At 42.9% G+C, this 17,055-nt stretch overlaps 1 protein-coding gene across 4 annotated transcripts in view; it reads left to right on the top strand.

Moving 5' to 3' along the window:
* DOCK2 (dedicator of cytokinesis 2) overlaps positions 1-17,055 on the top strand; it is a 707,149-nt gene that overhangs the window by 486,962 nt on the left and 203,132 nt on the right. For all 4 annotated transcript variants that reach the window (XM_083181781.1, XM_083181779.1, XM_083181780.1 and 1 more), the window contains exons 28-29: positions 9,280-9,378; positions 10,271-10,365. In XM_083181781.1, coding sequence (XP_083037907.1) covers positions 9,280-9,378; positions 10,271-10,365 — 194 coding nt within the window. The remainder of the gene's footprint in view (positions 1-9,279; positions 9,379-10,270; positions 10,366-17,055) is intronic.

Below are 17,055 nucleotides of genomic sequence, written 5' to 3'. Positions count from 1 at the left end.
TAATGTTGGCAAGTAGAAGGATCTTGCCATATTAAATGCCTTCTATATAATGTACAAAGGTTATTCTGTATTGTTATGTCATATGTACTATAGCAGGGGTGGGGAACCTCAGGCCCGGGGGCCGTATGCGGCCCTGTAGCCGGTCTGAGTGGCCCTCCAACTTGCCTGGCAGCTTTGCCGGGAGTCAAGTACAGGGGAATTCTCGCAAGAGGTTGGTAGTTCTCGCGAGATTCCTCTTAATCAACAGCAGCCGGAGACTTTCAGTCCTATTCAGCAGCTGCTGCCGGGGCGTGGGACGGCTGCAGCAGGACAATTTGTAAGAGAAATTTTTACATATGGCCCCCGAAGGATTTTTTTCCCCATACAAATGGCCCTTGGCACAAAAAAGGTTCCCCACCCCTGCACATAGTATTAAACAAGAAAGCAATTACTGTATCTAATCAAGTAAACAAACTTTAAGATGATATTCCTGTTCTATATTGTATTTTTTTTTTTTTTTTACTCAATTACTTTTTATTTATATTTTTAAAATCTTACACGTACAGCAAACAGAAGCATGTAAGCTGACATAGGAAGACATCAAAAATACAGATAACATAGTTACAATACGTTTACAACATTTAAAACATACAGGTCAGTCAAGTCCGGCAGAGTTCACATCGCTACGGGCATGGGTGGGTAATACATACAATGGTGACTCGTAGTATATATTAGATTAAAATTTTTTACTTAGTTGCTATGTCTTGGTGCTATTATCTTCTCGTTGCTAGGTGTCGTTGTTGGACATTTAACACAGTCTGATATAGGGTCAGTCCTCCGAGTATATTATCCAGAGTTTACCAGAAGTACACTGTCTAGGGATTTTAGTGTCCAAAAAATATATTTAAAATCAACTTTCTCTTCCTGTTGTGATGTGTCTAGATCCATTTTTTTCCCAATACATTATAACGTAATTACATATACATATATACATTCATCATACAATATTATATAGTGAAGTTAGTGAAAAACCAAAAACTACACCCTTTTTTTTTTGTGTGTGTGTGTGTTTTTCTTGGTTTTGTTAAATTAATAACCTAAAAAAATACTGTGTCTGTGTACATATTTCGTTTATGTATTTATTATTTATTTAACTGTGCTCCTCGTACTCTAGTAGCGTGAGGCTTTCCATCGACACCATATTGTGTCGTGTTTACTCAGTGTGTTTCTGTTAACGGCTAAATACTTCTCTTGTTCAGCTGTATGGTTGACCAACGCTATCCATTCTTCTATTACTGGCCCGGTTTTTGCCATCCAGTATCTAGAGATTATTACCTTAGCTAAGGAGCACATACATAGTACATACATTTTTAGGCCCCAGCCTCTTCTGCTATTTTCAAAGATATTCAATAAGCAGCCCTTCAGCGACATTAGCTCTCTCTTGACCCCAGTGTTTATCATTATACATATCACTTGTTCCCAGAATTCAGACACTGGTTGGCACTCCCATAGCAAATGAAAGAATGTACCCGGGAGTTTTTTGCACCTAATACAATTTATTGAGGTCACTGCTCCGTATTTAATCAGTCTGGATGATGACAAATAAGCCCTATGCAAAATAAACAGTTGGATTTTTTGTACTCTTAGGGCCTTTGTGGCCATGGTGATCATTCCTAGAGCTGACTGCCAGTCCTCCTCTGGTAATGGGCCCAGATTCTCTTCCCACTTGACCCTTAATTCAGTCAAGTAGTTACTTGGAGTTTCTTTTATTATTGTTTTGTATATTCTGGATACCTTCTTCCTATTGCCTGATTTAATGATCTTTTTAATGGGGGATTCTTTAAAATTTGGAGGGGAATTAGCAAATTTTTGATCCAGTTCACTCCTCAGCTGAAGGTACCGGAAAAAATAGGGTTTTGGTAATCCAAATTCCGTCTGCAGTTGTGTGAATGACTTGAAGCAGGCATCTCGATATAACTGGCTAATACAATTGACTTGAAAAGGACCCCATACCTCATTAAGTTGTAGCTCTTTTAGATCCCCAAACATCCACATATCCTCGATGGGGTATTGTGGATCCATGCTTACACAGCCAATTGTTTTGTTTGCTTCTTTCCACACCTTAATAGCCTGGACTACCAGGGGGGGGGGGGGGGTCTTTCATGAGGGTATGTCCCTGTAGTAGCCTACAGATTGGCCTCACTCCAGGGGTAGACATATTTACCAGCTCTTTTGCGAGGTTGCTACCTCTATCCTCTTCCAACCAATTTCTCATCTGGGATAACTGGGCCGCTATGTAGTAAGTTCTAAAATCAGGCAAACCCATCCCTCCTTGATCTCTATCCTTCACCATCATATCAAAGCGAATCTTAGATCTCGAATAGTTCCAGATAAATGATATGATAACACTATTGATCTTCCTAAAGAGAGCACGAGGGAGATAGATTGGTGACTGTTGTACTATATATAGGATCTTCGGGAGTACAATCATCTTTATGAGGTTAACACGCCCCATCGTTGTCAACGGTAATCTACTCCATGTTTTACATTTTTTCTCCAGATAGACCACTAACGGTAGTATATTTAGGGGGATAAATTCTTTTGGATCTTTAGAGATCCAGATGCCCAGGTACTTAAATTTTGGTACCCACCTTAATGGAATAGGATTGAGAGGAGGGGGAATACCAGTATGATTTACAGAGAGAATATGTGACTTGTTCCAATTTATCCTTATACCAGAGTATTCGCCAAATTGATCTATCATATCTAGAACCCTTGGTAGGTCGACCCGATAGTCAGCTAGATAGATTACAAGGAAATTATATCTGTATTTGTCCCTACTTTAAAACCCTGGGTATTTAACTGATTTCTTAACAAACAAGCTAATGGCTCTATTGCCAGGGCAAATAAAGCAGGGGATAATGGACACCCCTGCCTCGTTCCCCTGGACAGCACAAACGCAGAGGATATCCATCCATTAACTGAGACCCGAGCAGAGGGCTCCGTATATAATAGCTGTATCCATTTGATATATCTAGGGCCGAAGCCCATATTCTGGAGAACTATCCAGAGATATGGCCATTCGACTACGTTGAAAGCTTTTGTTGCATCCAGGGAAAGAACAGCTGATCGTTTTTTTTATCCTTAGGGGTCTGCAGATGGCTTTGTAGCTTACGAAGATTTAGCGAGGTTGTTTTACCAGGCATAAACCCGGTCTGATCCGGATGTATTATTTTTAATATATATTTATTCTGTTCTATATTGTATTACTAATTGGACGAATGGTTGAAAAACTGATGAAGCTTGCTGTATTAACAAGCATCTTGATACAATTCAGACAAGTTGTTTACTCCATATTTAATAAGCCCTGAAAAAAATGGATTAGAGAAATGAATTTGCTTCACTTTTATTGTGTACCCTGGGCAAGGATTCTGACTGGATTGCCAAAGTGATGCTTATAGATTATTGTACCAGAAAACAAATTGATGTTACAAGTTGATACATAATTTATAACATCTCTGGGCAAATCGTCAGATGTTTATTTTATCTTGATTTCAGCGGTCCTTTCCTGTTCCTGGAACTAGTTAAAAGACTTTGGGAAATCAAATGGCTGTGTGAGCATTATTTTTTGAGTGAGGGTATATTGTTTCAAATTAGTAAACCACAGTTGCCGACATTGTGGAACTGTCCGTAAAAAGGGGAGGTTCCAGGGGCAACTGCATGGATTGTGGTACCAAGAATCAGAAGGCTTTAATGCAGCAATTTACAGCAAAACACATTGTTATGTGAATCGTTGCATTTTGCAGCTGGTCAGACCACAGTGACACAGTTCATTAACAGTTACCTGGGGTGCTTGTCTGTGCAGCTCTTTTTCTTTACATTTAGGGACCCATGTAGAGTTGGATGGAATTTGTGTGTAAATCGCAATTGGAAAAAGTGTATTATGTGTAGCTTGCAGAGCCGGCTATGGCATAAGTTGCATTTAGCTCTGTAAGGATTCTATGGTTAGCAGTGGAGTCAGAAGGGAGTCCCAGGGGTGCGGGCCACACCTGAGAGGTGACACCAATTTGACAGCTCCAGCTGAGTAACAGGAGCCACATTCTGTAGTGTAACATTAAATGCTGGACCTGGCTCCTGTCACTTTGTAGGAGCTGGTGCTGCTGGGGGAACGGACAGCCCGCATCTCCTGGACCTCCTAATTGACAAAATGGAGGTCAGCCACACCACCTTCCAGTCGGGTAACACCTTCCCATTGATGCTAAACTTCGTTTTCCCCTACACAAGTTATGACATCCTACACAGGTGTGATAAAGGCTAGTGACACCTCTGATAGTTAGGTCCATATATATTTGGACACTGACACAATTTTTCTTATTGTGATGGCTCTGTATGCCACCTCAACTTATTTGACATTCAGCAAATTGAACTGCAAACTTGCAGCTTTAACTAAAGGAGTTGAATACATATATTGTACGAAATGTTTAGGAATTGCAGCCATATTTATTCAAGTACCCCTGTTTTCAGGGGTAATGGTCATTGTGTTGACCTAATGACCTTATACCGTTTTCAGTACCTCAGTGCCTCAATCGGTCAAATTAAAATCCTAAATAAAATGTTTATTGTTAATATTGTGTGGAGAATTCTTTGTAGGCAATGCCTGCATGAAGTCTGGAACCCATGGACATCAGCCAATGCTCGGCTTCCACAATATTGTCTAGAAATGGTCCTGAATACACAGATGCTAATGGTGTGTGGGGATCCGAGACTGCTTACTAATATGATGAGTACTGTGCACCACACTCTCCAGTGGCTAGCTACAATCCTTTCTTTGCTTGCTTCTGGTAGGCCTATCAAGCTATATACATAGGAGGGTGGAGTACCCAGAAATCCCCTGACAGACTACATTTTTATATTCAGAGATGGAGACTGCCTTGTCTTCAGGGCCAGTGCTAGGGTGTTCGGCGCCCTCCTGCAAACTATAAATCTGCGCCCTCCCAAACTTTACAAAGGGACAGGACGCACCGAAAGAAAGACGTGTGGTCTCACAAGGAAGGGGCATGGCCACACAATAGTACTCCCATTCCAAATTACACCACACAGTAGCACAACAGAATCAGTGGTGTAACTAGCTATTTTGGTACCCTGTGCCAGGTGACTGCCCCACCACCACAGTCAAAATAGGGAGAGTACGTGCTGAAGGCGCGCAGCAAAATGTAGGAGCGTGGCTTCATGAGGAAGGGACGTGGCCATATAAAAGTACTATTAACATAGTAATGCCCATAACACATTATACCACTCACAGTAATGCCCATTATGTATTATGCCACACATCATGATGCCCCTTACACAATATGCAGCACACAATAATGCCCATTACACAGTATGCCACACACCGTAATGCCCCTTACACAATAAGTACTCCTGCATATGCCTACATAACGCCCACAGTTACCGACAGTAGTAGCGCTGCATATATATATATATATATATAAATAAATCACACCCACAGTTACCGACAGTAGCAGCGCAACTTATACTGTACATAACGCCCACACCAGTTGCTGACAGTAGTAATATCACAACTTATACATAATGCCCACACCAGTTGCCAACAGTAGTAATATCACAACTTACTGTATACATAATGCCCACACCAGTTGCCGACAGTAGTAGCATAACTTATACATAATGCCCAACCAGTTGCCGACAGTAGTAATATCACAACTTACTGTATACATACTGTTGTCGGCGTTACCTTATACGTAACGCCGACAACAGTTGCCAACAGTAGTTGTGATACCTATACATAACGTCCACTCCAATTGCCAACAGTAGTAGCACTGCCTATACATATGCCAACACCAGTTGCTGACAGTAGTAGTGCTGCCTATACATATGCCCACACCATTTGCTGACACTATTAGTGCTGCCTGTACATATGCCCACACCAGTTGCTGACAGCAGTAGTGCTGCCTATACATCAGGGTTGCCTACCCTGTACATATGCCCAGGGTAGGCAACTCACCCAACCTCATTACCTCACCTGTGCTCCTTTCCTGTTCTTCCCTTCCTCTACTTCATCTTCAGTCTCCTCGACAATCTTGACACCTACTTCTGAACTGATGCTGATTTTAGTTCTACCAGCTATACCCCTATTTATACTGTATTTTTCAACACACCCTGTACGTTACCTTGTAATTTGTTTTTTTTGTTTGCTATGTACGGCGCTGCGGACACTTTGCGGCGCCTTATAAATAAACGTACTACTACTACTACTACCCTCCCGGATTGGCCTCGAGGGCCCCGGAAATCGGGTCCCCCTCCCAGCCCCCCGGAAAGGTGGGCAATCCTCCTGAATTCTGCCTCACACCCCCCCCCCCCCCCCCACATCTCCCGTGCAGCTGCCGGTCGCCTCGTTCAATTACCGCGATCCATGGTTTTTTTTGCGAGGAGAGGCGGGGCTAAATATGCAAATAGCGCAGTTTAACCCCAACCCTCCTTGAGGTTCCAAAAATCGTGGGAATTTCCAATGCTGGGGGCGGGGCTTGATGACGTCTTAATCAGACCCCCGCCCCAAGTGATGCGGCCAGTCTCTTCTCTGGGCTTCTCCCGGAGAGTTTAAATGTAGGCAAGTATGCTATACATATGCCCACACCAGTTGCTGACACTATTAGTGCTGCCTGTACATATGCCCACACCAGTTGCCGACAGCAGTAGTGCTGCCTGTACATATGCCCACACCAGTTGCCGACAGCAGTAGTGCTGCCTATACATAATGTCCACACCAGTTGCTTAAGGTAGTAGCGCGGCTGCATGTACATACTGTATAGTCGCCCAGTGTGTATGGACCTTAAGACAAAGTTATAGCTGGTTTTTCATTAGTAGATGGAAATCCCCAGCATTACACAGCTTAAATAATTCTATGTTGTGGAACAAAATAATATAAAAAAAAGTAATCATCTTTATAATGTACTAACATTTTGAGTACAATATAAAATATATTTCATACTACTCATTTATGTACCTGTGCTTATTTTATTGTTATCTAAAAGTCTGTACGGACGTTTTTAAGAAAATAGTTTGGTTCCCGTGTATACAGACTTCTAGTTTACATGTTCAATTTATCTTTAATCCTTAATGTAATCTCATAATTCTTTTCTTCCCTTCAAAATTCACTAACATTTTTTGTCTTTGTTGGAATGATTCATGTTATTGCTTTGACAATAAAATTCTTTAGAGAACAGAAATGCTGATATGTTCTTGAGATTCTTCCGAATTACTTCTTTCATTAATCACAATACCCTGTGGTGCTTACTTCATCTTTACTAGCTGCCAAAATTAAATCTATGGGAACAATTTGTGCCTTTAAATATTAATATTTTAAACTGCCTCCTCTAATCTAGTGATTATAGAATAATCCCAATCTAAGCACAGGGTGGTGTATAACGGTATTTCTGTATTTTACAGTAGAAAATGAAATATACATTTTTTTTCCCCATGAATAAAAAAAGATACGTGTGACATTGCAACTGCCATTCAGTATAATTAGTATTTGGATAATTAGTACGGTATTAAAAAAATATACAGTAATATTGAATAAAACATACTCATTACTTCCTAAAGCGGTTAGTTACCAAATAGCTATATGAATTTATATTATCTTTGTATGATATCTATTCTACTTCCAGTTACTGGATGTGAGAGTCTTCCAAGGTGTATGGTATTTTATTTATTCATTGTGAACATAGTAAATACGAAAATCATAGTGTAATATCGGCAGGATATTGACTACATCCCATTATTTGCTATTGACAACCTCTCCATTTGGCCAGTTCTCCAGAAGGCTTGATGTATTTCCCACTGTGCTCTGTTTAGCTTAGGGATCAAGGACACTGCATTGTGCTAGGGTCTATGTGCACAGGGCCGGCAACAGATATTTTGGGGACCCATACATTAAAATCTCTGGGGCTCCCTCCCCCTCTAACACTATTACCCCCCCCCCCTTTGTTGGAACATAAACTGGAAGTGCATGTCCATTGCTGGAGTGGTGTGGAGTAGGCCTGCACTTTATCAATGGAAATGCTCCCTCACCCTGCAATCTGCGCCTTTGCATATTGATGCACCCCCTCGCCCCGCGGCTTATGCTCTATCACGCTGATGTACTTCCTCACCCCGTGGCCTGCTCTTTAGCAAACTGATGCGCTCCCTCACCCTGCGACCTGCATTTTATCACATTGATGTGCTTCCTCGTCCTACGGCCTGAGTCCTATCACATCACCCTGTGGCCCATGCTCTATCACACTGATGTACTCACCCTGCAGCCTGCGCTCTATCACACTGATGCGCTTCCTCACCACCTGGCCCTTGCTCTCATACTTACACACTCCCTCATGCCCCTTAACCCACCCTACTTACAGTATATGCACACTTACCACCGACTCTTACCTTGGAAACCAGCAGAGTGCAGTCACTGTCTGGACGACCCTGCCTAGAACTGCAGCAGCCTCTTTTCTTGCTCAGGCAGCAGCAGCACCAGCAACTGTGTGACTGCCATGTAGCCCCACTACATGTGTGTCTGGAGGGGATCGGATGGTTGAGCAGGGGGATGGCTTTGGGGCCCTTCAAATCATCAGGGCCTGGGACAGCTGTCCCTCTTCACCCCCCTGTTGCCGGGCGTGTATTTGCACTATAAAAATATGTATATAATATATATTTTTAAATAACCCCCAGTCTGTTATATGTCACTTCATAGCTCTCTTTTTTTTTTTTTTTTACTTTGTATCAGAAAATATATATTTTTAGTTTGGGTCAATAGTTTGGTATACATGGTAATGTAGCATAAAGTGTTATGTCCTTGCTTGGTTAATGTGTTCGACCACTGTGAAATATAAAGTGTGAATGGTAATTAAACAGGACCTAGATATTATACGTCACTACCTTAAACAAACAGCCAACATATTTGTTTTCTGATTCAGAACTGTTGTGATGGTTTGTTGCTTATCTGAAAACACATTATATAGACTATCCTTATCTTAGTTTTATTATTGATCTATAATGCATTATAGTAATCAGGGAGGCTCCAGATTAGGGGCTGCAGTTCCATTCAAATTTAAAGTTGGGGAGGCACAGCAACTGTCACCAACTGCCATTCTAAACTGACTCACTGACAGTTGGTGTTGCTTCCCTATTTGAATTTTGGACTGTGCTACAGCCCTACCTTTGGAGCCCCACTGATACTAATTAAATACATATATTAGTATTATACTAAAATGTACTCCTCATTTATTGTAATTCTTTTAGAGCCATTTTGTGGCCTGTATGACGGCAATTCTCGACCAGATGGATGACCAGCACTACACTCACTACATTGAAATATTTCAGTCGAGCTCAGATTTGGTGGTAAGTAGTGTAACATACAGTAACGCACTGATATAATTATGTGGGTGCAGGGTATGTGGTACACATGGGTTCTTGGTTCAAGAGGTAATCTGCACGAAGCATGCAGCAGGCACTCCTTATACCTTGTGCCCTAGGGCATATTCCCGCCAGGAGGTGCCCATGTGCTTCAGCCCTCCTTCCTCTTAGCAATGGGACCACACTGCACAGAAAAATACATTGGGAGCCCTAAGCACAGTGAAAGCATCCATTGCAGATACCAGACATGTAGGAGGAACTCAATAAATACTTTTATGTACAATATTTGTTGGAGATGATGCCCCTAATGGCTGGAACCGGAACACAATGCATCATTTATAGATTTGCAGCATCTATCTATACATCTATATATAGCCCAGTCTGGAAGAAAAAACACCCCATGCAAAATTGGCAATGGATCGCTAACGTTTGCAAGTCCATTTGTTTCCACTTACGAATGGTATGCAGGCGCAGTGGTTCGATAATGGCTCAATTAGGCCCTAAGGGTCTGATTCAGACGTGGGCTGCGTGTGTTCAGAGCAAAGCAAGCAGGTTAGTGCCACCCCGCCAAATGCATGCCCCCCCAGACTTACAGATGTGTGCGGGTACGCTTGTGCAACATCAGGAAGCGTTGGGTACATCACCAAAATGACAAAAACTGGGGTTGCGCTCAGACCTGCACCCCTCCATCTGTAACTCCTCCCCCTCTGTTCATGACCCCACCACTTTTTGTGTGGCAGCAGGTCCCACTTGCCATCCTACAAAAGTTGTGTGGTATGCATGAGCCCAGGAGCTGCAGCCCACTGCTTGTGTGGCATAGCTGTATTTTAAGTATGCCCCTTGTATGTTTATTTTCCATAAATTTCATCTGTTTTAGGACTTTCTTATGGAGACATTTATCATGTTTAAAGATCTAATTGGAAAGAATGTTTATCCATCAGACTGGATGACTATGAGCATGGTTCAGAACAGGTAAGTGAACCCTTGTTATAACCATTGGTATCTGCCTGCGTTTATTCTTCTCACATACAGATGTGCCCAGCTTCATCTAGCACATACGTTCCTGCTGCATGCTTATGGACCATGACTGTGATTATGTGTAGCCTGCTGCTACTAGTTGCAGTGGGCATACACTCCAAGCTTCCCTTATCTGTGACAAACAAGTCATATTTAATGCAAACCGCTTGGAAGATGGAACTGGGCACATACAGTATACATACATATGTACTTTTATCCTGATTACTACAGAGCAGAGCCATCTTAATGTATAGGCAAACTGGGGAGCTGCCTAGTGTTAAGTCTGTAACTTATATTATATCAAACCTTCATGAAGGAGGACACAGGAAGTTCAGCATGCTTCTTTACTCATAAACTGCAGGGCAGGAACTACATACATTACAGGTATTCATACGCCAACTTACACACAAGAAAATAAGATCTGTTATATCCTTCCACGGGATACTTACACAGCAATAGGAACTATATACACCACACTCCTCCCAACTTAGATAAATGCAGACAAATTGTAAATGTAGCACTACACAAGGTATATGTTACCCCAGAAGGCTACAAATCAAGCCTTCGGGGTGCCTTACGAACTCTGTCTGGGTAACAATGTTTAAATTCCCTAGAGACAGGCTGTTCCACTGAAGTCACACCAGAAGGTTCAGGGTCAGTTGTTGTAACTAGGGGAACCTCTTGTTCAGGTGACTCCATTCTAGGCATAGGAACAGTCTCTGTAGTCAACCCAGAGGGGTATACATTTTCCTCAGTGTCAGGAACAGTCTCTGTACCAGGCCCATGGTGGTAAACATAAACCCCTACATCACTAGCTTGGCTGTGTCCAGATTTTTACTCACAAGTCATCTGCCTGGCCTCATTGTTTGTTTGTTCAATGTGTCAACGCCACAATGCCCCTCCAACTTCAATCACATACATCAGTGGGCCAGATTTTGAAGAAATTATGCCCGGTTGCCATTTGTCTCCTCTGTAGTCACGGACAAGCACCTCTTGGCCAATGTCGAAGGATCGTGTAGGTTTCTGATAAACAGTTTGAAACTGTTTGTTTTGTACCTTTCTTCTCACATCTGGTTTTATCAAGTCCCATTGAGACCGCAAGTTTCACTGCATAAACAGCACATCAGGTGGTTGACCAGTAGTAGAGTGCTCAGTTCTACGATATATGAAAAGGAAGTTGTCAATCTTATGTTGTAAAGGCAGATGTTCCTGGTGTGTGGACTTGATAGCCTTTTTGTTTGTACAAATCTTTCAGCCAAACCATTAGTGGCTGGATGGTGTGGAGCTGATGTGAAATGTCTAATGCCATTATCTCACATGAACTTTTTGAATTCATTCGACACGAATTGTGGTCCATTGTCACTGCATATTTGCTCTGGTAGACCATTTCTGGCAAAGATGGTTCACAGAACAGCAATTGTTTTCTCAGATGTAGTGGATTTCATATTTATTACCTCTGGCCATTTTGAATGAGTGTCCACTGCAATAAGAAACATACAATTCATGAATGGACCAGCAAAGTCGATATGTACCCGCTGCCATGGAGATGATGGCCATTCCCAGGGGTGCAGCGGGGCTGTGGATGGTGAATTTTGAACTCCTTGACACCCTTCACATCCTTTTGTCAATGTTTCGATTTGCCCATCGATTCCTGGCCACCACACATAGCTTCTAGCAAGCCCCTTTATTTTTACTGTGCCCAGGTGCCCCTCATGTAAATTTTCCAACACTCTTTTTCACAGTTTGGGTGGTATTACCACTCTGGAACCACACAACAGAGTTCCTTGACAGACAGAAAGTTGATCCCTCCTGGCTGAAAACCCGTAATATTGAGCATTGCCATGTTTAGGCCAACCTTTGAGAGTTAATTCCATTACTTTAGATAAGACTGGGTCTTTCCTTGTTTCCCGATTGATCATGTCATTGGTTATAGGTAGCTGTTCTATTAACATATTGTGATAAATGTCCAGGTCATCTTGGTCACTGGCGTCATTGCCTTGGGGCAAGGGAGAACGTGATAGACCATCAGCGTTGCCATGTAGTTTTGTTCCTTTAAACTCAATGTCATATGAGTGTGCACCCAGGAATAATGACCAACGTTGAAGACGAGCAGCAGTCATGACTGGAACTCCCTTTTGGGGGTTAAAAATTGACACCAATGGTTGATGATCAGTTACTAATATGAACCTTTGTCCGTACAAATATTGATGAAATTTCTTCACTCCCCATACTAGACTTAAGGCCTCTCGATCAATTTGTGCATAATTCTTCTCTGCTGCAGTCAAGAACCGTGAGGCGAATGCAATTGGTTTCTCACTTCCATCTCTTAGTTGATGTGACAACACTGCTCCAATGCCATATGGTGAGGCATCACATGCCAGTCTGATCGGCAGTGTTTTATCAGAATGAGTAAGGACTTTATCCGATGTAATCAATCTTTTTGTTTCTGCAAAAGCTTCCTCACAGTCTTTTGTCCAATTCCAACGAGCACTTTTCTGTAATAAGGCATTTAGTGGGTGTAGGACTGTGGAGATGTCTGGTAAGAACTTGTGATAATAATTGACTAGACCCAAGTAAGATCTTAGCTGCGACACAGACTAGGGCCGGGGTGCTTGAAGTACTGCTTCAATTTTGTCAGCCGACTTGTGTAGACCCTCTCTATCGATTATATGTACACAGTAGGAAATGCTTTCTTGGAAAAATGCACATTTGTTTTTATTTACTCTGAGTCCATACTCCTGTAGTCGATTTAATACTTTCTCCAAATTATTTAGATGGTTCACGTCATCTTTGCCTGTTACAATTATGTCATCCAGGTAACATTGTGTACCTGGTATTCCTTGTAGGACTATATCCATTGATCTCTGCCATAGTGCTGGGGCTGAAGATAGTCCACACAAGACGGTTATATTGTAATAAGCCTTTGTGTGTGTTGATGGTAAGATATTTCTTGGACGCTTCCTCAATTTCCATCTGTAAGTACGCTTGAGCTAGATCAATTTTGGAAAAGCGGTCACCCCCTGAAAGAGCTGCAAAGACGTCCTCTATTTTGGGCAAAGGATACTGTACGGTTCGTAGCACTGGATTTATTGTCATCTTGAAATCGCCACAAATTCGGATACTTCCCATTTTATCCTTCTTTACTACTGGAACTATAGGCTTAGCCCATTCACTCCATTCCACGGGGGAGAGTATACCAGTGTCTTATAATCTCTGTAATTCCTTCTCAACCCTTGGTCGAATAGCATATGTACTGTACAAACTTTATGAAACTTTGGAACTGCCTGTGGATCCACCTCTATATTCACCTTGATGCCCTTTAATGTGCCTATTCCTTCTTGGAAAATGGATTGTACAGCATCCAACAGTTTTGAGAGCCCTTTAGTAGCTGCATCACTGCTAGATACATTGGAGGTGGTAGACTGTAACGTGTGAATGGAATGCCAGTCAAGTTGAATTTTCCTTATCCAATCACAACCCAATAGTGCCGGCACACCCTGTGGAAGTATGTATAAATACAGTTCATGATTATTGCCTTTGTATTTCACAGAAACCTTTATTTTTCCCAGTGGAGTCACCAGTTTGCCCGTGTATGTGCTGAGATTCACTGATGTTTTCTTTAAAGGAATTGTAGCAAATAAGCGTTTGTAATCCTTTGCTTTTATCACTGACAGAGCAGCGCCTGTGTCTAATTCCATTTTTAAGTCAATACCTGCTACTTTTAAGGTGACCCACATCACTTGGCACTCTTTTGACGTTATAGAGTGCACATCTAGGCTGCCTAAGCCTTTTTCTGTCCCAGTACTATCAGTAGAGTCGGATTCATTGTCGGTTACCTTATGCACCTGGGGTGTTGTATATTTTCTCCCAGAGGCTTTATATGCTTGTGAGCGGTTGGGTGTTTTCCCAGACTGACATGTCCTTTCAATATGGCCTCTTTTCTTACATTTTCGACATACTTTGTCTTTAAACCAGCACTGACTGGCTTTATGGCCCTTATTCTAATCTGTGCGGTACGGCCCGCGTGCGGCCGTACCGCCGATGTTTTCACTCTGCACATGCGCAGAGGTCACTCTGCGCATGTGCAGGCGAATTCGCCGCACACAAAAATTATACGCCGCAAAGGGGGCGTATAGGGGCGTGAGGGGCTTGATAGCCTCATTTACCTATGTATACGCCCAGCGTTTCATGGGCGTTCCCATGCAAACGCGGGGCGTATGCATGGTAATGAGGCTATGACGCCAGTGATGGGGGCGGAAAGCTGACATCGCCGGATGTCAGCTCTCCGCCCAAATACAAGCTTTCACACGGACGATTGTCCGTGTGGTCCAAGCTTGCGTGAGCGGGGGGAGCGTGCGGCCCTGCCTTCGATGGTCGTCGACCATCGAATGCAGGGGGCAGCTCCCACCATGGTGGAGGCGTACGCCCCACCATTTTCATGCGGATCGCCAGCCGTCCGCGTACGGACGGCCGTGGCGATCCGTCTTGTAGGCGGGGTTTGGTTTGTGCGGCCGGAGCAAAGTATGCGGCTCCGGCCGCACAGATCAGAATAAGGGCCAATGTGAGGACTTCCCACAGCAGGCACAGGGCTGTCTCTGATTCCAATGAATTGGAGTGGTAGAACATTCTGGAGCCTTCTGTTGCAATTCTGATGCATCTCTGGTTGCAGTCACCATTGAAATAGCTATGGATAGTGCACTCTCTAAGGTCAGTTTAGGCTCAGCCAGCAATTTCTTTGGTGTATTTGTACTTATCATCCCACAAACCAATCGGTCTCTTAAGGCATCTGATAACCCTGCTCCAAACTCACAGTGTTCAGATAACTTTCTTAATGCAGCAATGTACTCAGACACTTTCACTTTCACTTTGATTTCTTCTGTGAAACCTGAATCTTTCAGCAATCACTAATGGTTTAGGATTTAGATGCTTTTGTAAAATGTCCACGATGTCAGTGAATGACTTGGTGGCTGGCTTATCAGGTGTTACTAAACTCCTCAGTAAACTGTATGTTTTGGCCCCCATCACACTTAGTAAGACTGCTACTTTCTTGCTAGCCTGAACACAGTTAGCATCACAGTACAATTCCACTCTCTCAATATATGTAGCCCAGTCCTCTATAGCACTATCAAAAGCAGCTATTGTGCCAATATATCCTGACATTTTGCCTTAATGTCCTCTTTCCTCTCTTCTGTATAGAAAGAATGATAGAACTCACGTGCTCCTGTATTCAGTGATGGCTGTCTGCATGTGCTGCCCTTTTTCACCCCACAATTGTGTAGAGTCAGTCCTTTGGCATTCCACTGATCACTGGAGCAATACTGAAGAATAGGTTTTATCCTCGTCGCCAGTGTTAAGTCTGTAACTTATATTATAACAAACCTTCATGAAGGAGGACACAGGAAGTTCAGCATGCTTCTTTACTCATAAACTGCAGGGCAGGAACTACATACATTACAGGTATTCATACGCCAACTTACACATAGGAAAATAAGATCTGTTATATCCTTCCACGGGATACTTACACAGAAATAGGAACTATATACACCACACCTAGAGCCCCACAATTATAGGGGCCTTCCAGTAGGGCAGGCTGGTTCGGGGCACTGACCCCCTGGCTGGCGCCTCTGGAGCTTATTGGTAGGCAGGTAAAGAATTCTACCACTCGGTTAAATAATTCTACTGTTTGACGGTGGACAGTGGCAAGTGGAGAGACATTGTGGGGCCATTCACAAACAGTCAGTCAGTCATCCTGAAACGTTGATATGACACAATAAATACCATTTTTTTCTTGCACATATGAAGCCAGTGGAGCTTGTCCACAGATGTATTTCTGAAATCCGGGGAGTGCCACCTTATTCTACTATACACATACCGTTCTATACTAGGGCTAATGCCCTAGGCCAGTGGTTCCCAACCTTTTTTCTCTCCCGTACCCCTTGATTAGGCTTTTCATTGATAAGTACACCCTCCTCTCAATTTAAATATAGACAGTACTTATGAGTGGAGTGGAAGTGAGAAGTATGCGTATCCTTATGCATGTCCTTATATTAAGGAGTAGCGGACAGGAATCGTGCCCTTCCGTGTCTGGCCGCTGCTTGTGTATTGTCTCCAGGGTTCCCACTTACACCTGTAGGATTAATGCTGCTGCTTCCTCCACCCGTGTCAGTGCAGGGCAGATGACCGCTGATGTCTAAATGCAGCACGGGTAGCTCCCAGTGGATTGCTAGTCAGGAAAAAGCACAATGAGACGCTGATGACGCTGAAGACAGAACCATAAGTGACACAACATGGTTCTTCTCCATAGTGATGGGTCTTCTTCTGCCATCAAAATACTTTTTTTCATCTTCCGCCATTACCAATATTATTTTCAGAGTACCCCCAGGGGTACTAGTACCCCAGGTTGGGAACCACTGTCCTAGACAGATACTTAAAGTAGCCTAATGATAGTGCCGACCCTACTATACTATAGATCTGCAAATAATTACTGCCTTCATGAAAGTTTGAAGGTCTGAATGCTTGCTTTATTTTTTAAGTAAAAACAGACATTTTCTTTGGCAGCCGCTGGTACCCCTCCTTACACCGAGAGACCTGTTGAGAGTTTGTACCTTTTCCCATATGCAGCAGCAGCGACGGACTGGGCCGCCG

This window comes from Crinia signifera, chromosome 4 (assembly GCF_055691185.1).
Source record: "Crinia signifera chromosome 4, ASM5569118v1, whole genome shotgun sequence".
Classification (NCBI taxonomy): Eukaryota; Metazoa; Chordata; class Amphibia; order Anura; family Myobatrachidae; genus Crinia; species Crinia signifera.
This window is presented reverse-complemented; position numbering and strand designations above follow the sequence as displayed.